General features: G+C 39.8%; 1 protein-coding gene across 5 annotated transcripts in view; it reads right to left on the bottom strand.

The window, feature by feature from the left end:
• Positions 1-25,147, bottom strand: part of TERT (telomerase reverse transcriptase) — a 422,846-nt gene that overhangs the window by 55,543 nt on the left and 342,156 nt on the right. For 3 of the 5 annotated variants that reach the window (XM_089437131.1, XM_089437132.1, XM_089437133.1), the window contains 2 exons: positions 1,309-2,078; positions 640-912 (listed from right to left, as the gene is read on the bottom strand). In XM_089437131.1, the coding sequence (XP_089293257.1) occupies positions 640-912; positions 1,309-2,078 (1,043 nt within the window). Of the gene's footprint in view, positions 1-639; positions 913-1,308; positions 2,079-25,147 lie in introns of those variants that run through there. The other 2 variants (XM_089437134.1, XM_089437135.1) reach the window with 2 other exon arrangements.

Raw genomic sequence — 25,147 nt, 5'->3', positions numbered from 1 at the left:
AGAAGAGTGAATAACGGAAGAAGGTATCGACTTGATCAATGTTGCCTTACTGAGTAGAATCTTCACAAGGCCAGACAGAAGTTAGAACTATCCTCTTTCAAGGCATAAAACAGTCAATCTCACAAGGTTCGTCACTATGTAATCGAGGTGGCTAGCTAGGGATCTGTGCTGCCAACCCTGTACCTAAGCTCAAGGATATTTCCAAGGGTACAACAGATGATCGATCTATATCATGGAATCTAGATTACTAGACCTAAATTTCTCCTGCTAAAATAATTATTCTAATAGTATAGTGTGTGTTAAGTTGTGATGTACAAGAAACAGAATAAATGTTATTGAAATAACCCAGAATATAACAAACAATAGGAAATTGGTAATACGTACGAATTTATTATGTTAACACTCTTTTCTACCAGTCCTATTATTATATTGCCAAAAAATATGTTTGAAGTCTCGTTCGCCTCTATGAGTTCAAGACACAAAACCACCTAGAACATTACTTACCAAAATATCACGCAATTATTGGTGTTTTGTGTTGCTTATCAAACTTCGTAACCAACAACATAATAAAGGTCTGCACATAAGTTTTCAAATAAAGACTCTAAAAAAAATCATGTATCGAGATAAAATTTTACCAACCTTGTTGTATTCATAATTGCCTGAAAAACATATCTTGGACTACAAGCACCAACAGAAGGCATTGAGCACATATACACATGGAATTTCATTGCACAAAGCAAAAATGCTTGGTAGGCATTCAACCGTACAGTTGTTGGTGAGTTAATATTGGAATCATAGAATATGGGATGACACTTCGGCCGCATGAACTGACACAGTTTCACCATCAAATGATAGCCTGGGTTTTTCTGCCTCGAAACAGTGACTGTTGAACTGATATGAGTGCCACAGTACCTGTAACAGATATATTAAAGAAACCATGTGAGTCATGAGGTGATCATTCTAATACATATATAGGATATTTTTAACACCCTAAAACTTTTGACATGTCGAAGTATAATTAATATGGAATCATGAGTAAATGCTGATACAACATAGAAAGATAAATTGTCAAGATGTTAAAACCCCCAGGACAAAGAAAACACAAAATGTAGAGTAGCAACAAAAGAGAAGCTAAAAATATTAGGCAGGATGTCCTCCATTCAAAAATAACCTCAAACTGGAAGATACGTGAAAAATACAATGTGAGACATGCCAAGGAAAGAAAGGTGAAAAGATAAGCTAGGTGTAAATTGTAAAAGGCATATTGCACCTATGAGAATGCTACAGCATAAGAGTCAAAAAAATAACCTGGTATAATCTGCCTGGATCTCCAGTGTATGGCAGTTGATCAGTAAACCGCTCCACTGCATAAAGCAAGAACCATCCTCAGTCTCATAAATGTTTTTTGCCAAATTCCTCCCTTCAAGCTCCATGTCAAAATTAAGAGAGGTCTTCTGCTCATTTGTATAACAATTGTAATCTTCAAAACCTTTGTGCATAGCTGCAATAAAAGAAAATGCCTCCATCTTTGATGTAGATATGAAGAGTGAGTCATCAATCAACCTTAGTAATATGGACTTTGGTGACACAGACTCACAATGTCTAATCTCACTCTCATTTAGGTTATTACAAGAGCAGTACTCACGTGTATCTCTAGAACAACCAGTCAAACATAAATCCAAAGTCTCTTTTGCAATTCCCATGCTTTGTGAAACCCTTGTTGAAATACCAGAAATTTTATCCTTTTCCTCAAAGAAACATGCACCAACTCCTCCTCTCCAGGAAGCTTGGCTCAGTACCTTGCTACTTGAAACATCTCCAATGAGTCTACGATTCATAACTGTTTTCTCTGGGAAATCAATTATGTGTTTCTTTTGATTATGCCCAAGTAATGGTAAAATCCTATTTCTGTCAAGATGTCCAAAGTAGAATGAACAAAGCAAAGGGGAAAGAACACTGCCCTGTGTTATACCGACTTTCTGTATATAAAAGTGAGGACCTATTTGTAAGATGTTTCTCTTGACATGTTCAGTTATAAGGGCCAATAATTCCTCTCGCTTTATCCTTGTACAGAATGCCTGAAATATTGGGTTTACCACATGTAAGGTATAGGATTTTTTATTTATAATAATTGCATTCATCTAAAAAGCATGCACCAAAAGAAAAATATAACAACCTATAATGTTAAATGCATCATAACATATGTGATCCTTTTTAACAACTACCTGTAATAACTAACAAAAGCTCTTTGCTTTTTCAAAGCTATTAGTTGCTTCTGACTTTGCCTTGTAGCTATAATTTGATGCAGTTCCTCTAGTTTTCATTTCAGCAAATACTCTTGAATTTATATGTATGACATAAAATAAATAATCTACCAGAAACAAAAGACGCCAAAGTTCCTTCGACACTCAACTTACAGAAAACACAATTCTCGTTAATTTATGGATTTGGAGTAGCATCAGACAGGCGTTCTAGTCTCTAAGGTGTTAGAGAGGCTAAGGAACACGTGATCTCCAAAAAGCAGAAAAGGTTTCGAGAGGAAACACTTGTCCTATGCAGATTGGCTAAGGCAGCCTCACTGGGGTGAGGCTGCTCTGGGATGGATGGTGATCTGTCTGATACATTACCACTGTTTAACCATTAGATTCAAAAAGCAGGGGTGGAAGCCCACATCCCACCATTTGTTCTCCTTTTTCTTCTTTCTTTATTTTTTAATCTATCCTCTCAATTCCCAAACATTCTTTGAGCTTATGAACCAAAAATCCTCTGCAATACAAACATATTAAGGAAAAACAAAGAGGGGAACAACATTGGCTCCTACTGGGGATAGTGCCTTGCTGGCAGGGCACTGAGAACCTTAGTCACCAGATTCGGCGAATTTCAATGATTAAATTCAAAATTCAGCGAATTTTAAGCAGAAACGAATATATTTGTTTGAGTTTGCCGAATTTTATGGCGAACTCGAATTTCAAGGCGAATTCGAATTTTTTCCGAACAAAATTGTTTGAAGTTCGATGAAATTCGCTTCAGTTCGTTTTTGTCGCGCGTTTTAGCCCGCGGGTTTTATTGCTCGCCGGTTTCATTGTTTGGTTGTGCGAACGACGAAGGGTCCATTTCATCGCGCAATCCAGACTCCAAACTCACAGCAAACGACTCTACACTCTACAGCTGCAGCCTGCTCCGGTTTCATAACTTTCATTTCAGTGACTAGTCTACCCGACGCGTCTTGACTCTCAGCTGCCAACGCGTATCACGATTCACAAGGCCTCAACATTCAGGTAGGAGTCGTAACTATAACTTGTAGGCTATAATTTGAGGTGTAAAAGGTCTTCTCGTGGAAGTCATTCATATGCCGAGACTGTATGATCCTCTCCATTGTAGTCTGTAGATACACCAAGATTGTGAGATCAAGATTCAAGACTGTGATTGTGTATATATATTAATATAAGCCGAGATAGAGTATACTGTATGACTGAGGTTCTTTGTATGCATACCGAGACTCTAACTTCCAAGGCAGTAGTCACTGAAATTGAGAAGAGACCTTTGTCACGAGACTGTTAAGCTTATATTTCACTGTGATCATCACCAAAGATAGCAGAGGTATCCGAAGTCCTTTTTCCCACAAAAAATCACAGAGAAACCCGAGATTATGTGTCACTATGCAGCGTGCTTGCCCGAGATTTCAGAGATCTTAAGCGATGATGTTACTGTGCTGACTCATCATGTCGAATGTAGGGGGCTTCAACTTTTAACTTATGGCTTGTGCTATTTGTCTTCCACATCATGATTTAGTTACAAACTTACAAACTTACATGGTGAAGACAATTGATCTCTTGAAAATGTCAGGATATAACTTATAAGTTATAATGTGCATGAACTGCACCTCAAAAATCAGCCATATAGTGGCTTGGTCCAAAAAACCTGTCTGGAAAAAATGACTGTTAAGTCCTGTGAGCAACCATTCATAACTGTTCAAAAAATAAAATACATCCGAATAAAACTGATATATATAAATAGTATCCATCCATAGTACATGCCGATAAAGAAAAAAGTGTTGATAAGAACATTTAGCAGTATAACTATGCCATCAAAACAACAACCATTATAACACCTGTTCAAGAATCAAGGTTCTAAGTGTACGCCAGCCTGTAACAAATGCTGGACTTGGAATTTGCCCAGAAAACAATTCACTACATTATATTTACATCGATCTAAACTGGCCTACCCAACAGAGAATTTCCTTAGCAGCTATACCTCACAGTTTGAGAGAAATCTCCTGGCTGAAACCCCAGAAAATCCTTCCGGCAGCTCTTCAGCACAAAATTGCTCTGCAACCCCAGCATCTGCCCAATCTGGACTGCAACAACCCCTCTCTGTCTCACGTTGGCCTTGTGTCAGCCTTTCTTGGCTTGCGTCAGCCCCAGGAGGCCATGCGTTAGCTTTCTGGGCCTCTGCCTCAGACACGCTGGCCTCTCTGGTGGTCTGTGAAGCACTTGGCTACCTCTGTGTGGCCCTGCGTGAGCCCTTGCTTGTTCTACATCTCTCCTTGGTTGCTGCGCTATTCTCTCGGCACAATCTCTACCTTCTCTGTTTCTCTGTACTCAATGCCCCTCAGCTGCTCTCCCTATCACTGATTCTATCTCTCTTAGCAAACCCCGCTCTAGAGAATAGAATGACTGATCACTCTGGTGTGCTCTCCAAGTGACCCTCAAGCCTCCTCTTATACTTTTCCTGTTGACGATTCAATGGTCGAGATTAAGTCCCTAATCAATGGCTAAGATTAGATTTGGCTTGATCCATGTCTTTTGGACCACTCTAACATAGGTTCATATTAATACACATTAATATTTTATTTTCCCTAAGTTTAGATTTAGGGACTCCATTAAAAATATTAATTATTTTAATATCTTCTAATCTATTTAGAATTTGCCCAAACCCTTTCTGGATATTGGAGATCTCATGTGCCCCAACCTCTCCACCAAATTTCGTGGCTAGAGCACATCCGATGCTACCCCAAATCAACATTGAACACTTGAACATTATTAGTAACTATCTTCCTAGGACAACCAAATCTGGCTAGAATGTTTTCCTCCATAAACTTAATAACCATTGTGTTAGTTGCATTCCTAGGAGGGACAACTTCCACCCATTTGATGAAATACTCTGTTGCTGCAACGATTCACAAGTGTTGTCCACTGGATGGTGGGTGGATTTCCCCAATGACATCTACGCCCCATTGCCTAAATGGTTTCTCCACAAAAACTGGGATTAGAGGGAGGGGTGCCATTTTATGTTTTTCAACAAATATTTGGCATTCCTTACAAGTCTTCACTTGATTATGTACATCACCAAACAATTTAGGCCAATAGAAACCAGCCTGCAGAATTTTGTGAGTTGTTACATTCCAGTTGTAGTGTCCTCCACAAACACAACCATGGAATTTACCTATTATTTTGGGGACTTCTTCTACCAAGCAAAGTAGTAGAACTCCCACAAGATCCCTCCAATATAGTTGACCATTGGAGATAACAATTTTTTGTGCTTGGAGCCTCAAAGCTCTATACTTCACTCTATTTAACTCAAGTGGGCATTCCAAAAATAGAAAATAATGGACAATGAGTTTATACCAGCCGGAAATCAAATACGTCATTGCAATTTATTGTGCTCCTCCCCTTGTATCCTCCTGTTTGTCTGGTCTTTCCGATTCTGAATTTTTAGCTAATAGATTTATTCCTAACGCCTAACAATTGGCCTGTAACAAAACCTTAGCCAATCCCTGACCCTTTATCAATTTTGTGGGCTTGATGTCCATATCATATTCTTGGATTTTGGCTATCCACTTGCCTCTCTTTCCCTCACTGTCTCCCTATGTAAGAATATCATTTATAGTTGTTGTGGGAACATAAGCAATTACTCTAGACTGTAAAATAAAGGTCTTGAAAGCCTTCACAGCGTTAACCAAAGCATAGGCATGCTTCTGTCGAATATTATACTTCAATTTTGCAACTCTTAATAGCTGACTGAAAAAGGAAATTGGTTGCTCCTTCTCTTCTTTGTTCTTTTGCAACAAGACAGCTGCAACAGTGTTAGGAGAAGAAAAGGAAAAGATGAAAATGGGCTTTTGATAGTAGTCAAAACTAGTGCATCCCCTAAGGCCTTTTTGATCCTAGAAAATGATTCCCTTGCTTACGTTCTCCATTTAACTTATTTGTCTTTCTTTAACATATCAGTGATCCCCCTCATGATCTCAGCATAATTGGGCACAAAGACAAATATGTCCATGGCTAAAGACAAATTTGTGTGTTATTCCTCTTCCACCAGGCATTGGTCTTGCTCAAATTGATGTAAAATCCCTTTGTACCCAGACAAACTCTTCAGCAAAAATATTAATCTGCTTCATTACTACCTATTGGAATTGTTACAAAGCTCTACGAATTTTACCTGCCACCTGCAGTAGGAAAAGTTGAACCCTCTACCCAGTAGTTCGAACTGTTTGGTGAGCTTCTACGCAAATCTAAAAATCAAACTACCAGAATTCCTCTGAACCCGGAAGACTTCTTTCTTCTGCTTCTGAGCTTCTTGTCTGATCAAATTGCTATGATACCATGTGAAAATTTTGTGAAATGCAACAACTGGAATTAATTCTCCTAACTGATTATTCATTTTATTAATTTTCAAATTAATATTGAATTAATCGCACTACAATTTCTTCAGAAAATAAAATAAATGTTGCGGAAATAAAAAAGTGTTGCAAACTAAGAAATGTCAGTACACAAAATATTGACAACATTATTTTTTGGACACGCTGCATACATTTTGCCAAAGTTCCAAGGAAGCGGAAGTGCCAAACCTTTTTAACAAGATCGGGTCATCTATCAGCAGTCTACATGTCATTGTAAATCCGTTCTGCAAGTTATGTAATATAAATGATCCTAGTAAGACCAAGAATATATGCAACAACCTAGGTAAACCTATAATTTTGATGATGAATTTCATCCTATGAGGTTTTTTAACCTCGCTGATTACCTGTGTTTTTAGACACGGCTAATCAGAAGAGTTTTTTTCCTCCAGCTTAAACCCCAAAGCTAGGGTGAAATTTATTGTCGAGATCATAGGTGAGTCTTGTTGTCGCTCAGATTGTATAGGCACCACGACAACGCTCAGAATGGGGGCTCTCACTCTGATCCCTGTCCACTTTGTTCTAGTTATCTCCCAACAACATGCTATGGGGGTTAGTCCCTATAGAATGAAGTGAAGGAAAGCAAGCTGAGAATCAACTTACATGGGAGACACGGATGAGTAGCCTAGCCACTTGGTTGAAAACAAGCAAGATTGTGATTAAATTAGATTTGCTATTATGAGACTAGTGCTTTTATGGAGTCACAAATTCTTGCTTCTTATGAATTAGAACCAAATGACCGAATGGACACACGCTGCTCGAATGATTGACTAACCTATGTGAGATGCTTATGCAAAAGATTATAAGTGGCTGCTATCTTAGATTAAAATTGGTTAGATTACTTAAGTACTTATGTGATATTTATCTTAAGAGTACTTAACAAAGTTATGATGCAATCTTAAACAAGATAAGCGTCAAGAGGTACACGTGTAAATTTCAAGTAACCAATTCACCAATGAACACAAGATGTGATGCCAAGCTATGAGATTAATCAGATTAGCCAATTTCAGATGTATCTCAATAATAAATATTCAAAAAATTCAGACTTGATCAATGATATAACAGCAGTGAGAAAATGCTAAACTAACAATGCGGATGTTTGCCCAAGATCACAAAAATATGTCAACTTAGAAAATTATGTATGTTAGCCTTCTCAAGATGTTATCTCTCAGCAAAATTTCAGATCTGAAGTATAATTTGCAGCAGTATGTTAATCCATATATCAACAAATAGTGATCTCAGCAACAATGCCCGAAAATGCCTAAAAATAGTAAAAATTGACAAACTTGAGAAAAATCAATTTTTAGGATTTTTTTAGGGCTTCACTAAGAAAATTTCAGATCTGATATACTTATTTCAGTGGTGAAACAGTAACAGATCAGCAAGATAAAATTGCCAAAAATAGATAACCAATATTTCAAAAAATGGCAAAATACACTAAAACTTGAAAATTTCCAATTTGAGGGCTTGAGGAGAGTTCAATTCAACAATTTTCAGAACTGATAAGTTTATGACAGCAGTATATTAATGACAGATCAACGAACTGAAAATATTATAGATAATCCCCAAAATGTCAAAAAATAGTAAGTTTGCAAAAAAAATGACAATTCAGATTTTTTATACTTTAATTAGGATATGATTCATAAATGTTCAGATCTGATTTTTTACAATTATGTAGAAATTTCGAGCAAGCTAAAATGTCAGATCTAGGTCAAATTAGAGATGCCCAAATGGCAAAAAATTGTGAAAACGAAGATTTTGCAATTCTAAACAATTTTGACCATATAGAATTTGATTTTAGGGCCTAATTATTTGTGATTTAACTATTGTAATAAAACTGAAGCAAAATGTATAGTTATGTGTGGTTTGACGGTAAGTCACATGGGCGAAGCCCGGGGAGACCAAAGTTCAAATCTCATTGAATACATTGACCTGCTGTGGTAGCGGCTAGAGGGGCGGATTCCCCTTTCCCGTGAGTCTGCTCTTGCTAAAATCATAGGAACTTAGTATACCCGACTTGCAGGTGGTTGGTTATGCTCTTGGTGTTATAGTGGCAGTTATGAGGTTTGATCCTGGGTCTCCCATTGATTAGGCCTGACAGTTACCGATCCACCATGTGGTTAAAAAAAATAAAATTGAAGCAAAATGAGGGTTTGGAGGTCAAACCTAGGCCCAAGGCTTTGAAGATCCCACCATTGAAAATCGTTGAAATTTTGGGATTATCTTGCCGCTTGCTAGATATGAATTTTGAGACTACAATCCTACAAAACAGCCAAGTATTTAGCCTTAAAACTTAAGTAGAAGAACAAGGCTAAGGAAAGCCAATTTGTGGGGATAAAAGCGCTGAAATGATAGATCAAGGGTTAAAATGGCAAGAGGAGGCCAAAAATTGAAAACCCATGTCTCGAAAATTTCCAGATCTGAATTTTGCCGTCAAATCTTCAGTAAATGGCTGTCAAATTGTCTAGAGACTACATCTTACCCTCAAGAGCCTAGATCTAGCTCTTCTCTCACTTGATCTCTTGATCTAACCTGCAAAAAATGAAAATAAAAACACCCAAACTCCAAATATATACAAAACAGATCTAAAACCCCAACCCAAGCTAGAAAAATTAAATTACAATTACAATTTATAATTTACAAAATATACATGAGCTTTTAAGTGGATTTTAAGAAAATAGTTTTTTCAATATTTTTTACTTGAAAGAATGACTAAAATGCTTTAGAAAAATTAATGATTCACTATAGCCCAAGCAAAGATTAAATCCCTATAAAAAGAACTAGAGATCCAAACAACAATGATTCTTGCCCAAGTTTGTGAACTTGGAGGCCAAGGACTGAAGTACCTGCAAACACTATGTATTTATCTCAAAAAAAAACTTGTTAGATCACATGGGCAATCAAACCAACTAAGATTAGCCCAAAACTACCAATAGTATGATTTTATCGCCATCTAATGAAAAACAGATCTTACCAATATTCAGCATAACATAGAGATGCCAGTAGTCAGCACAAACCACAAATCAATAAGCAAAAACACCTTGAATTGCACCCTGAAGTCTTTTATTATGATAGAAAAAATAGTTCCCAGCAGGACAATAGTTTACACAATGCTTCAACAACAATTCTAGTCAGAGATCAAGATGACTAGAGACTCAAATGACTAATTCATAAATAAATCCTCCAAATAGAAAATTAACAGTTAGTATTTTTTATCCTTTTCAAAATAATATTGGTTATTGATAAATATTTCAAGATCTTTTAATATTGGGCCTTGATTTATTATTTTTTGAGGAATTTTCGAATTTATTATTTAATTATATTTTAATTAGCTTAAAATTAATTATTTAGAACTAATTTCCCCAAAAAGTTGACTTTGACTTAACCACCAAGGTCCAAGGGTCCAAATTTTCTTGAAAAAGACAATATTCCTTTGGTGGAGGACTTTTAAAAACTGATTCTTTCAAGACCCACGAATTTTTCCATTTGGAGAATTTATTTTCCTAGACAATTTAATTTGAATCCAATTAAATAATTTTCTAGCTTAGGATTTAATTTTAATTTGCTAGAAAAATTAATTAATTTACACATGAGGGGATTAATTATTTTTCCAACCCTTTAATACATATGATTTTTCGTTTACAAGACTCAAAGAGGGAATACACATTCGTCTTAGACCCTCAAAACACATAACCCATCTTTAACTCAATATGATCGAGTAAACCAAGTGATTTGTAATAAAATAATTTGGACAATTAGCTCAAATTATTCCCAAACCACTTTTACATCAGACTTGGCCAAAATCCACTTTGGTCTGCTCCTTTGAGGAAGATTATTGTGGCATTGAATTCCTCTTTTCAAGAGGTCCAAATTGACCCTAATATCACCAAATTTGGATAAGGAAAAATATTTATTTACTTAAAAGAAATTCTACAAGTTATGACCTTATTAAGGCGGGAAATATGAAAATTTGAAATTCAAATTTGCCTCCAAAATGTTAAGGTCAACTTCACCTCCACAAGGACACATTGTTACATATATAGGTGTCCTCCATTTTCTTTAGACACATCAACTTGCCCAAAACATGTGTCTGAGGCAGTCGAGGTCTTGAAGGAGGTTGAACGACTGTTTAGTTGTGGGTTCTCTTCTGTCACAAGGTCAAGAGTCTTATGAGAGGCAACCATACAGGGAGGACATGAGCGTGATAGCGAAGGAGTATTCAAGGTATGTTTATGGGTTTTGGTTGGTCCAATATTCAGCAAAGGCAAGCTGAGGCCTAGACGGTCAGATTGGAGATCTATTGGAGTAGTATTTGTTGAAGTTTCTAAGTTTACTTACTTTAGAAACCCTCCATGCACTTTATCTGATTTATTCCTACCTATTTGTTATCCTTCTTAACAAGTTATTTACAATGTAAATACTAAAAATAAACACTAGTGCATGCTCAACATATTACAGATCAACAACTAAAAGAAACAAGAATAAACACGCCACATGACACCATTATTTTTGGACTAATGTCCCCGGAAAAAACCAATGTGGGAAAATCGGTGCAGCTATCTCAGGGTTTTCTTATTAAGCAATATCACAGTACAATCTTGGTGCCGAAACTGGCCAACCCAACAGAGAATTTCCTTAGCAACTATACCTCATTATTTGCAAAAAATCGCCTGGCTGAAACCCTGGAAAATCCTTCCGGCAGCTCCTTAGCACAAAACTGCTCCTGCAACCCCAGCGTCTGCCCAATCTAGACTGCGTCAGCCTCTCTCTGTCTCACGATGGCCCTGTGTCAGCCTTTCTAGGCTTGCGTCAGCAGGAGGAGGCCCTGCGTCAGCTACATTGGCCCCTCTGGTGCTATGTGCAACACTTGGTTGCCTCTATGTCGCCCTGCGTGAGCCCTTGCTGGCACTACGTCACTCTCCTTGCCTGCTACGCTGCTCTCTTGGCACACTCTCTGCCTTCTCTATTTCTCTGTACTCAATGCCTCTCAGCTGCTTTCCAATCACTGATTCTATCTCTCTTAGCAAACCCCGCTCTAAAGAATAGAATGACTAATCACAGTGGTGTGTTCTCTAAGTGACCCTCAAGCCTCCTCTTATACTTTTCCTGTTGACATCTCAACGGCCGAGATTAAGTCCCAAATCAACGGCCAAGATTAGATCTGCCTTTATCCATGTCTTTTGGACCATTCTAACACAGATTCATATTAATACACATTAATATTTTATTTTCCCTATGTTTAGACTTAGGGACTCCTTTAAAAATATTATTTACTTTAATATCTCCTGATCTGTTTAAAATCTGCCCAAACCCTTTCTGGCTATTGGAGATCTCATGTGCCCCCACCCGTCCACCAAATTTTGTGGCTAGAAAACAGCAAATGCTACCCCAAATCAACACTCCCTCTTAGCGAGGACTGTGCTCTAGCAATACTCCTAACTGAGCATTACTCTGATCATCCGGCATCGGTACCTGTGCTGAGGGTAGGCCTTCCTGCCCAACATCCTCTGCACTGTTGTACCCTATACTGCTGCCCATGGTTCTACCACTACCGCTGCTGCATCTGTACGACAGCTCCCTCTGCATTTGTGCTGTTGCTGGTCCTTTCTCCCAGCACTGCACCTCCTCTCATCATGCTGCATCGTGCTGCCCACTATTGCACTGCAACTCAGTTACTGAGAAGTAAGTAACTAATCTCCCAACTGACCTCCTTATTGGGCTAGAAACACCCTCTGATGTTGAAGCTCCCTTTGCCGCTGACAAGTGCTCCCTTTCCGACCTTTGCGCTGCTGCAACAACTCCCTGCATCTCGCATTGTTGCACACCTCTTTGTGCCTTCCTACACTGGTGCAACATTCCTGTGTCTCTCGCACTGTTGTAGCCTACGAGCTCTACGTCGTCTCAGGACTCCTGCATTGTAGCTCTCTCTGACGCTCCATTCGCATCTGTCTCTACCCACCGTGCCAGTCCTGCTACTCCTTGTCGGGGCTCCCGTAGCAAGGTCTAATCCAAGAGGCTAGGTACCTCAAGGATCCTAGCCCTCATCACCTGTAGTCTGCCTGACTATAGCTCGATGTCTCCCTACTTCCGCTCAAGTGGTGCATGTGCACTCATGGCACAGTCATCGTCTGTCAAAACTTCCTTCTCTGCCTGTGCTAGCGCTACCTTAGTCTCAAAAAACTCTCCATTACTCTTTTTCCTTGGGCACTGGGTCGCATAATGACCCATCTCCCCACAGTGGAAGCACTTGATCTTGGAGAGATCTTTCTTCTTCTGCTTCTCCTGCTTTCCCTCAGATGCTAGGGCCACATCCTCCTCCTCCTGCTTGACCTTGATCCCTTTGTTGCTGCTACCTGTCTTTGACTGTCGTCTGATCTCTTCCTGGTGAAGAGCTGCTCACATCTCGTCCCAAGGTAGGAGAGTCCCTTTGCCCAAGATGCTCTGGACAAACACTTCCCACCCTTCTGAGATAGCATTCAGGGTTGTCCTCACCATAAGCTTCTGATCTGATGTCACTCCTATAGCAGTGAACTGATCTCGGATCTCATTCAGTCCTCCGAGGAAGGGGTCAATCGTTTGACCCTTCTTCATCTGATACAACCTCATCTAGTTCTTGAGCAACATTCTTCTCTGCACAAAAGTATGCTAGTACAAGTTCTTGAGAGCCTCCCACACCTCAACTTTTGTTTCCTTCTCGGCTTTATGTGGTACCACATGATCCTTGACCCTATCAAGGATAACGCACTTGGCCATCGCCATCGCCTCTTCGTACTTGTCATTATCATTTGAGTCGACTGGGATAGCTATCGTCTTCAAGGGAAAGTTCTTGATACGATTACTATCAAGCATTGATAAGATTCTTGCCATCCAGACTGTGAAGTTCGATGCTCCATCCAGTCTATCCTTGTCTCTTACCCCTTGTAGTGCCATGACGCTCCTCTACTTCCTGTCTGGAAGTTCTCTTCTGGACTCCCTCTGAGTCTTGATTTCCCTCTTGGAAATCCTTCTACTACTTGTCGAGACAACCCCTACTCTGATCGTCTTGTGAAACTACACTGTTGATCCGGGTTCCTCGACTAAAAACCTTCGTAACATCTCCTATCGCCCTGCTCTGTTAGGTATTGTTCTGACTACAGTACCTCACCAGCGCCACTCTGCAATATTCATGCAGCCTTCTAGACCCCAGCAACTGCCTCTCTGTGAATTGCGTCAGCCCCTCTCTACCTCACGTTGCCCCTGCGTCACCCTGGTTGGGCCTGCGTCTGCCCTGGGATGCCCTGCGTCAGCACTCTGGCCCTCTGCGTCAGCAACGTTGGCCTCTCTGAGGCTCTGCACAGTTCCCGACTTCTTATACGTGGCTCTGGTTGGCTCTGCGTCACACTTCCTTGGCTTCTACGCTGCTAGAAACAACTTCTGCCACCTCGGGGCAGTTGTTTTCTACTGCTATTGCTTCGCTCGGCTGATGTCTTTTAATCCTCCTGTGATCTGCGATCACGCTCTGATACCATGTTGAAGTTTCTAAGTTTACTTACTTTAGAAACCCTCCATGCACTTTACCTGATTTATTCCTACCTACTTGTTATCTTTCTTAACAAGTTATTTACAATGTCAATACTGAAAATAAACACTAGAGCATGCTCAACATATTACAGATCAGCAACTAAAAGAAACAAGAACAAACACACCACATGACACCATTATTTTTCGACTAATGTCCCCGGAAAAACCCAATGTGGGAAAACCAGTGCAGCTATCTGAGGATTTTCTTATTAAGCAATATCAGAGTACAATCTGGGTGCCAAAATTGGCCAACCCAACAAAGAATTTCCTTAGCAACTATACCTCACAGTTTGAGAGAAATCTCCTCGCTGAAACCCCAGAAAATCCTTTCGGCAGCTCCTCAGCACAAAACTGCTCCTGCAACCCCAGCTTCTGCCCAATCTGGACTACGTCAGCCCCTCTCTATCTCACGCTGGCCCTACGTTAGCCTTTCTAGGTCTGTGTCAGCACCAGGAGGCCCTGCATCAGCTGCGCTGGCCCCTCTGATGCTCTGCACAGCACTTGGTTGCCTCTGCGTGGCCCTGCGTGAGCCCTTGCTAGTCTGTGTCACTCTGCTTGCCTGCTACGCTGCTTTCTCAGCACACTCTTTGCCTTCTCTGTTTCTCTGTACTCAATGCCCATCAGCTGCTCTCTGATCACTAATTCTATCTCTCTTAGCAAACCCCGCTCTACAGAATAGAATGATTGATCACTTTGGTGTGTTCTCCAAGTGACCCTCAAGCCTCCTCTTATACGTTTCTTGTTGACATCTCAATAGCCAAGATTAAGTCACTAATCAATGGCTAAGATTAGATCTGGCTTGATCCATGTCCTTTGGACCATTCTAACATAGATTCATATTAATACACATTAATATTTTATTTTCCCTAAGTTTAGACTCAGGGACTCCATTAAAAATATTAATTATTTTAATATCTTCTCATCTGTTTACAATCTGCCCAAACCCTTTTCTGGTATTGGAGATTTCATGTGCCCCAACTCTCCACCAAATTTCGTGGCTAGAGCACATCCATTGCTACCCCAAATCAACAATATTCTTCTTTTTTGATAAACCGCAAGTATTGCGGAAAATGCAGATGCACTACAAGTCTATTACGGGACATCAATTCTATCTTTCGTAAACATCAAGCTACAGGCAGTGAGGGTTGGAAACATGGAGAATGAGGCTAGTCGTTGTATTGTTGAAGGAAATTGAATGAACAGAAGTGAGCTATAATCGAGCCCTAACCAGGTTCCAGATCTGCCTCCATCGCATCATCACATTAACCAGGTTTGTCTACCAAGTATAGAACTGTTTTGGGCCACTCTATCCAGCCAGAATTGAGCTCCTTTTGAAGATGTCCTTGCAGCCACTTTGTCTTCTGTTGATCTCTGATTAAGGCAAGATTTGACTGCTAAGGTAGAATGGAAGATTTGTGTGGGCTGCTTCTTGGTCATTAATTGTACTCTCTCTCTTTCTCTGCTGAACATTTGAAGATAATAATAAGAAGATTTGATCAAAGAGTTTTCCCCATCTTGGAGTTTTTCCCTGGCTTGAGCCAATCTCGGTGTTCTCTTGTCTTGGCTTGTCTTTTGCATATGTTATTTATGTTCTTTCTTCAATTACTGAGATAATAGTTTATGTGAAATGGAATTAATCTTGGGCTCTTATGAATTATTGAAGTAATTGTCCTATGCAAAGAACATCTTAACCAAAATTTAACATGGTATCAGAGCTAGGAGGATTCAAGCCCAGGCAAGAGTTAGAATCCCTGAAACTCCTATGGTACTGTTCTTCGGCAATGCGTTTAGAAACTTTGATTGGCTCTTAGCTTTAATAGACTCTGTCTCATGCAAACTACTCTGATTTTGATAGACAGCAGGCAAGACACTTGATCTTAAGTTTTCTTGCAAGATATTCTTAGTGAAAAGGATGCCTCGAGTTTAAAAGGAAATGTTGACAGGTATACTGTTGAAATTGGATAACTAAAAAGTTTCCTGCAATCCCAACCCGATTTTAATTTCAACTTATCACTCCCATTTAGTTAAATGTTGTTTCCCATAAACATACATTCAACATATAGAATTTTGGAAATGAAATTTTCAGATTAAAAAACATGGGACTGTCAACACATGTTGAAAATAAATATGGACATAAACAAACCAGCAACACACATAAAAATACACATAGATTTTTGGTCAACTTAGACCCAGGCAAAACCCCTTCAATCTTCTCCGGAGAAAATCTGTTAGAGAGCTCTTCAAATATATTTATCTTTCAAGTTCAGGAAAAATACATTTGCAGAAAAAACAAAAAACCAAAACGCAACTTATCTCTTCAACCCAAAACTTCTTGAAAACCGTGTCCACTTTGCCTCGATTTCCATGGCCACTTGACGCTGAAAATATGTACTGTACAGATACGGACTGTATTGACTGTACTATACTGATTCCATATGGACTGTATGGATTTCCATATTGTTGTATGGATTTTAAAAAATCTCAAAAACTTCTCTCAAACGGCGTACAACTCAGCATTAAATGTTGTTCATATTGTACCTTCTGATGTCTTCTATGCTTTGATTTCTGAGCCCATCTTTGCCCAGAAATCACTCTTTCAGCTTGCTGCAACAAATTTCTTATTCAAAACTTTTCTCCAGCTCTCAACCTCCTTTCTCTAATCTACTCGTGAAGAATGAATGTAGTCTCTCTTTTCTTTTCCCCCTTTTGTTTCCCTAAATGACTTTTGGGCAACCCTAAGATCTAATGGCTCAAATTCATTTAGATCAAGGGATGAGAATAAATGCGCATTTAATTCTCACTTTCTATTTTTTAACTCACCCATTAAATAAAGTACCCACATTGTACTTTATGTCTAAAGTCACTTTTCACTTTATAATTTAACATTGATTTTACCACTTATAAAGTCACTTTCACTTTATAAAGTCACACCTAGGAAAATAATTATTTTGAATATTTTTCCCTAGGTAAAGACTAACCCATGGAAAACCACTTGTCCAAGGTACATTAAAAATCAACACTCCCTCTTACCGAGGAAAGTGTTTCTCACCACACCCATCTTGTCCTTGAAATGGACATGCCTGCCTCTTGGCAAGGACTTCGTGAGAACATCAGCCACCTCCTCATTTGTCGATATATACTCTAGCTTCACTGCCCCCTTCTGAACATAGTCCCTGATGAAATGATATCTGATGTCAATGTGTTTTGACCTGTCATGAAACGTTGGATTCTCTGTGAATTTAATGCAACTTTGATTATCACAGTGAATAATCGTCGGTCTTAAAACCTGATCAAATCGGCCATACAACAACTTGTGAAGCCAAATGGCCTCACAACTAGCCTGGCTAGCAGCCATATACTTAGCCTCAGAAGAGCTCAAAGCAATTGACTTTTGCTTTTGACTAAACCATGACACAACTGTCGAACCTAATCCGAAGCAACACCCTAATGTGCTTTTCCTGTTAGAAGCACACCCTGCCCAATCTGAATCTGTGTAACCTGCCAACCTCATTCCATCTCCCTGCCTATAGTCTAGACCATAATCAATAGTCCCCTGCACGTAGCGAGGAATGTGCTTTGCAGCTACCCAATGCACCCTCCTAGGTTCAACCATGAACTGGCTAAGTGTGTTCACCGCAAAGCGTATATCTGGCCTAGTGTTGACTAGATACATCAAAGACCCAATAAGCTACCTATACAATGCGGGATCCACCAAACTAGAATCTGAAGCATGAAGCTTCTTCCAGTTGGTATAGGTGTAGACATGGGTCTACAATCTGCCATGTGAAATTTGCTCAACACATCCACAGGATATTGCCCCTACCCCAGAAAGATATACCCCTCGTCTTGCCACACCTCAAGCCCCAAAAAGTAATGCATCAGCCCAATGTCCTTCATCTCGAACTCCATAGCAAGATCCTCCTTGCAACCACAAATCAGTCTCTCTACCCTAGTAACGAACAAGTCATCAACATACAACACAAGAATGAGCAAATCATCCCCTACAAATATGTAGTATAGGTTTGGATTTGCATCACTCCTCGTGAAACCCATCCGCTATAAGTAAGTACCAACCCTCGAATACCAAGCTCTTGGAGCTTTCTTAAGTCCGTAGAGTGCTCGCCAATTGGCATACATGGGTCTCCCACCCAAGTACCTCAAAGCCTTGCAGCTGCTCAACATACACCTCCTCTATAACTCCGTTCAGAAATGTGTTCTTCACATCCATCTCATGGATCTGCCAACCCATTTCTGCAGCAATAGAAATAAGGTACTGGATAAAAGTGTACCGAGCTATGGGAGCGAAGGTCTCACCATAGTCAACTCCATCTATCTGTGAGAAACCTCTAGCCACAAGCCTCGCCTTGAACTTCTCAATGTTGCCATCTACAGGATGCTTGATCTTGTAGAGCCACCTGGAAGTCACAACTGACTTACCCTCAGGCCTAGGCACCACTTCCCAGACATTGTTCTTAATGATAAAGGCACACTCCTCCACCATAGCCTCTCTCCATACCTCCTGGTTGGCAGCCTCCTCATAGCTAGTAGGCTCAGATTCAACAATGCTAGTAGCCTTGGCTACATAACTACAAAACCGTTCAGGTGGCACATTCTCCCTGTTCACGCTCTTCGGAGGACCAACGGACTCCGCTTCCTTCAAGGTGTCTTGAAGCCACTTGGCCCTCCTCTTCCCTGAAGAAGCTTCTCCATAGGCAACCTCATCCTCTGCCCCCCAGTCTGGTGAACCTAAGGATCTGCCAACTGACCTTGGTGTGCATGTACCAGCACCCGTCCTCAAAGAACCTGTACCGGCACCAGTGCCTGCGTCCGCTGAAGTGCCATGTGAACTCTGCACTAGTGGACTCCCCAAAGAAGTTCTCGGTGAACTTGCCACTAGTGCCCCAGATGTCACTGAGACAAAAGTACCTCTTGTACCAGTCGATCTAGAACCCTGAGGTCCTACTCCTTGTACGTGACCTCCCTACTGAGGAGAAGTTTGTGACTATCTCTCATCATACTTCCATGATCTCCGATAGGCTCTCTCCTCCTCGAACTTCACATCCATCCTAATCACCACTCTTTGTTTAGAAGGAATGAAGATCTGATAAGCCTTTGAAGTCTCATTGTAACCCATAAAGATACCCTTCTCTACCATGGGTTCCATCTTCGTCCTCTGCTCCAATATAAGGATATGTGAGACATCTAAAGATACGAAGATGTCCCACATGAGGTTTCTCTCCAATGAAAGCCTCCTCCGGAGTCATATTCCCCAATACTCTATGAGGGCTCATGTGTTGAAGATGAACAACAATATTATAGGCCTCAGCCCACAAAAACAAAGGCAACCCCTGATCATGAATCATCGTTCTAACAACCCCAACAATAGCTCTGTTCTTCCTTTCAAACACCCCATTCTGCTAGGGGTTGTAAGGAACCGTGAACTCTCTCCTAATGCCCTCATGTGCACAGAAGTTAGAAAACCCACCATCGGTGTACTCACCACCATTGTCTGACCTTAAGACCCGAATCTTCCTACCTGTCTGCTTTTCCACAAGAGATTTGAACTCTTTAAAGCGATTGAAGACCTCACCCTAGTCTTCAGGAAATATATCCAAGTCCTCCTAGAATAGTCATAATGAATATAACATAATACTCATAACCACCCAAAGACACATGAGACATATGACTACTAACATCAGTATGAATCAAGTCTAGTATACCTATAGATCTGTTGTCGCTTGCTAGGAATGGTAACTTGGTGTACTTGCCCAAAGCACAACCTCTGCAGACCTCATAATGCTCGACACTAAAATCAGGAACTCTGGTAGTGATCTCCCTCAGTACTCTAAAAGCTCCATGGTCCATATGCGCCATCCTCTAGTGCCATAACTCGCCCAAGTCTCTATTGTTGGTGGTACTAGTGTGAGTGCTACCAAATGTGCTACTCACCAATGCTCCTGCTGATTGAAAACTGAACCTGTATAATTTACCAGAGCAGACTCCAATCACTTTGACTAAAGTGATGGAAGCTCCCTTGGGATACATCAATACCTTCCCTCCTAAGAAACTGACATCAAACCCCTTCTCCTCCATACAGATACTGAAATCAAGTTCTTCTTCATCCCTGTTGACCTCTACCGGTCAACTACCCATGCAGTACACCCCCATTTTCTTTGCAAGAAAAGGGCAGCACCTGATCAGCGTGTCTGTGCCATCCTGCAGTCATCAGCAGCTTAATCATTTTGATTGTAAACCCAGTCTGCATGTATGAATTGTAAATAATCTTAGCAGATATGAGTCATGTATGTAAAATTGCCTAGGTGGACCTAACTTTCTAGTGGTAATCTACGTCCCGAAAGGTTTTTCGTCTCACCGATCCATGGATCGGCAGAGTTTTCCTTCAAACCTGACCCCAAAGCCGGGATGGATTTTGTCATTAGAACTTTAGGAGAATCCTAGTGTGTTGATCTGCTAGATTATAGTTGTGTCGCAGAACTGGGTGTTTTGTGAGGGTCTGTATTAAGTGGGTTTGTCCCCTTGAGATGTAAATTGTAAAAAGTCATCATGAAATGTGTCTTGAGGGTTGAAAATGTTTTAAATCCCCTCGTGAGTCCTAAGTCCTAGGTCCTAGGTGATGTTTCCAAAGGCTTAGTTCGATGATCCATTTAAAAAAATGAAATAAAATAATAAATAATAAAAAAATTTAGAAAAATTTTAAAATTTTAAAAAAATTAATTGAATAAATCGACGGATGAGATCAAGAGATGTCTTAATCCTCATCAACGGTCGAGATCATTTCTACATGGATCACTCGAACTAGCCGTTGGGATCATTTCCTTTATATAGGGTCTTAGGTGGTCATTTCAGATCATTCGATTTGTGAGTCTTGCACTGAAGAAGCTCTCTTGTAAATCTGTTTCTGGTTAATAAAAGAAGACTTTGGGGTCCATATCTTGCTGGTGTTACTCTCTTAAAATGCTGTGAGATTGTTTCATTTTCTGCATATGTTATTTTCAGCTGTTAATAATAGCTTTTTGTAGAGTATTGTGAGCACAGGTATCTTGTTCACTTGCTGGGGTTTGGGTGCTGTTAGGGTTTCTGAAGTAATGGCAGGTATCTCCATTACTTCCTGAGATCTAGCAGCATTTTTGCCCTCTTTATTGACAGTTGTTTTGAGCTGTGCAGAAAACATCATTGAAGGAAATTTTGTGGGCATTCGGGGAAGTTCTCGGCTGAACCAGCCAACTCCCGCAAGCATTTTGTGTTGAGCCCAGTTGGATTTGATCCTGGGTCTATCATTCGGTTTATTTTGTTTATTTGCATGAGAGATCTTCTGAAGTTCTCCACAGTGACAATCTGAAATTTCTTTTCTTTAAAATATTCTTGTGCTCATTGCTGAATCTGGTTGTTAAGGGGCCAAAAATCTGTAAATTAATCGAGCTGATCTAGGGTTTCAATTTTTTGCTTTATGCAGATTTAAGATTAGGGTTTTATTCTTTTTTATTTGTTTTGCAGCTGCTCAGCCAGCAGATCCATGCCACAGGAAAATACCCAGCAGCCAACTTGCAGTGAAAGGAAGGAGAAGTTCTGAAACAGCGTGGGTGAAGGCACGCATTAAAAATGTGGTGATCTTTCTTCGACTTGCACCAGAGATCCATGAGAAAAAAAATCTCTGATCAGCGTAGAGAGTCATTTAAATTTCCAAACGAGCCACCTGCGTTATAAATCCAACGCATCACGTTTGACTCAGATGATCGCCCATCGTGTTTCCCTTTAAATGCCACGTCAAGATTCAATCAAAACACATGCGTAAACGTGATTCTGTCGATCAGTGGCATTGTTGGAGGTCGTAGCTTATAACAGCCATTGCAAAACTTTTCGTGGGCCTCAGATCGTTGTTGAATTTCCTTTGTTAATCAAGCAGAATCGAGCCCGACCTCCCTTCACGCAGAAAAACAGCAGCTCCAGCGTTTCATAGATGTATAATCCTCGTCCATGCACGATAAGAGAAGTAAAATGTTGAAACGATACCAGTTCTAGAAAGCCCGGCAATCGGCGTATCAACGGCTCAGGGCTACGATTTCTTTTGTCTCAGTTAGCAAATGATTCCCTTCAGAAATGCTGAGCTGCTGACAGAGAATCGACTTTCTAGAAAGCCGAACAAAAAAATGGTGTAAGCTCTTCAACGTCGGCGTCAACAAATTTTCACGCACGATAACAGTTAATCTAGTTTGGGCGTAACAGGTTTTCATTTAGATTTTCGTCAGCTAGAAAGGTTTCTCCATGCTGCTCACCGTCAAGGTAAAAAAAAAAACGATTTAAGTCTCAGATCACAACGTCCAGCGTGAAGGATTCTCAGGTGAGCCAGCGTTGGATATTTTGTGGAATGCTTCAGATTTATTAACCCGCAGGCATAAGCTGTCCACCGTTTTTCATTCTCGCCACAGGTATGGTATATATGAAAGATATTTGCATGGTTGCGTAGTTTAGGTAGGGTTGGGTAGCTTGAATGCTATCGCAGGGTTTTTCTTTTTTTCGATTGCCTTACGTTCTCTTTTTTTAATTGCATTTTTATTAAAAAATAAAAATAAAAATAAAAAAGATTTGTTTAGATTCATAGTTTCGTTTTCATTTTGTTTAGATTTTGTATTTCAAATTAAATCCAAAAGGTTTAGCGTAGATGTTTTAGATTTAAAATTTATATAGTTTCATTTATATTTAAAATAGATTTTAATACTTAGTTTTTTAGATTTAATTTAGGACTTTGGTTTAAATTTTTTATTTTTTTTTAATTTTTAGATTTTTTAAATTTTCATTTGTAAAAAAAAAAAAAAAAAAAAAAAAAAATTTGAAAAAGTATAAAAGAAAAAAATTGTGGAAAATTCTCTTCGTCAGATCCAGTCATTTTCGGGAATTGTCATATCTTTCATGCTGAGATCTAGATTTTCAGGTCGAGACACGAAATTGATATCTGGTTAATGGTTTATGATTCGTGGTGGTTTAAAGCAGTGTTCCACGGGGACGTGTCCCCCAGGGTTGGGTGCGCGCACCCCTCGCACCCGGGATGGCGAGTCTCTTGGGGGTGCGTTTCCCCATGCACCCTTTTTGGGGAGTCTTGGGGAGACGCAAGGGGGTGCGTTTCCCCAGTGTGGGAGTCTAGACTCCCCAAGACTCCCCAAAAAGGGTGCTTCTGGGCGTCCCCCTTCAGTGTGGGAGTCTAGACTCCCCAAAAAGGGTGCGCCTGGGCGTCCCCCTTTAAATTTGTCTAATAAGACTTAAAAATAAAAAAAATAAAAATTCAAAAATTCAAAAATCAAAACCATTAATTTTTTATTTTTTTTAACTAAAATTAAAACTAAATAACTAAAACTTAAAAGTCTAAAAAAAATTAAAATTAAAACTAAATAACTAAAACTTAAAAGCCTAAACCTAAAAGTCATGAAAGGCAAAACTTAAAGTTAAAAGCTCATTTCATTTCAACCCAAAGTCATTTCCATTTCCACGCAGAGGCATTTCCACGCAGCGCTGATTTGAATAAATTATCGATCAATGTATTTGAATATTTTATTATTGATTTTTATTTTTGTTTTTCGAATCTCATGGTATGTATGAATAATAATTAATTCAATAATGAGACTTGTCACTTGAGTATGTCATATGAATGATGTATGTATCAAAATGAATGATGAGGATGGATCAATGACTCAAATTTCAATTGTCTATTTAATATTTTTATGCTTTCATTATTGAACAATGAACAATGAATATCAACTTGAATTTTATATATATATATATATATATATATATATACATATATACATATATATATATATACATATATATATATATACATATATATACCTCGACGACTCCCCGCACCCCCAAAATTTCCCTAAAATTTGAGGGTACTCCCACACGTCCCCCCTGTGCGTCTCCCCGCACCCACGTCTCCCCGCACCGGAGTCTTGGTGGAACATTGGTTTAAAGCATTCATCTTTTAAAATTTTCAGTTGATGGATATCGTTTTGGTCATTCTAAGAGCATTGTGATTTAGTTGATACCTTTTGATGACAAATGATTGTTGTTCACGGCTTATATTTCTATATCATTTAACAAGTAATCATTTTAACCACAATCTCTTAAGGCACTGGTCTGCTAAATTAATCAAATCCATCTAGTGCTTTTTCATATCGTGTCTCGTGTCTCCCAACCAACTGGTCGACAGTTGGTCTCATCATCTCACAGGGACTACCCCCCTTAGCCGCGGGAGACAGGCTTAAATGGAGGGATCAGGGATCAGAGTGATAGCCCCCGGTCTGAGCGTTGTCGTGCCAATCCGCGCGACAACAATCCCCAAAACATATAAAACATCCATGACCTTCAAAGGAGGCAAAGACTCCCCCTCAAAGGTCACAGAGCCCACACCAATAGCTCTCACAGTGCGGTCATCTCCTAGTACAATCTCAATATCAAGTGCCCTCTCTGCAAGCTCTGAAAATAACTCTCATGCACCTGTCATATGGTGGGAAGCCCCCCTGTCTATGTACCACACATCAAATGATGTACTCCTACTAGATGTAGAAGTAATAAATGCAAAGTCCTTGTCAAATTGTGAAGCAAACTGGTCCACCTGTGTTGAAGCTGCAGTACCCTTCTTCCCCTTGTTTTTCCTCTCAGGACATGTAGCAGCATAGTGTCCCATCATCTGACATGCCCAACATCTGACATTGGACATATCTGTATCTTTCTTCTTTTTCTTCTCCTTTCCCTTAGCCCCATCTGATGAGGCCCCTTTCCTGGCCTTCCCTTTGTTCTTCCCCCTAGCTATCAAGGCTACATCCTCATCATCTATTATCTTCACCCCACCACTTCCAATCTTCCATATCTCATGTTGCACACAATCATCCC

The sequence above is a fragment of the Pinus tabuliformis genome, chromosome 5_2 (genome assembly GCF_031772625.1).
Source record: "Pinus tabuliformis cultivar Carrire ecotype Pingquan chromosome 5_2, CPIR1, whole genome shotgun sequence".
Taxonomy (NCBI): Eukaryota; Viridiplantae; Streptophyta; class Pinopsida; order Pinales; family Pinaceae; genus Pinus; species Pinus tabuliformis.
Note: the sequence above shows the minus strand (reverse complement) of the source record. Positions and strands in the feature narration are given on the sequence as shown.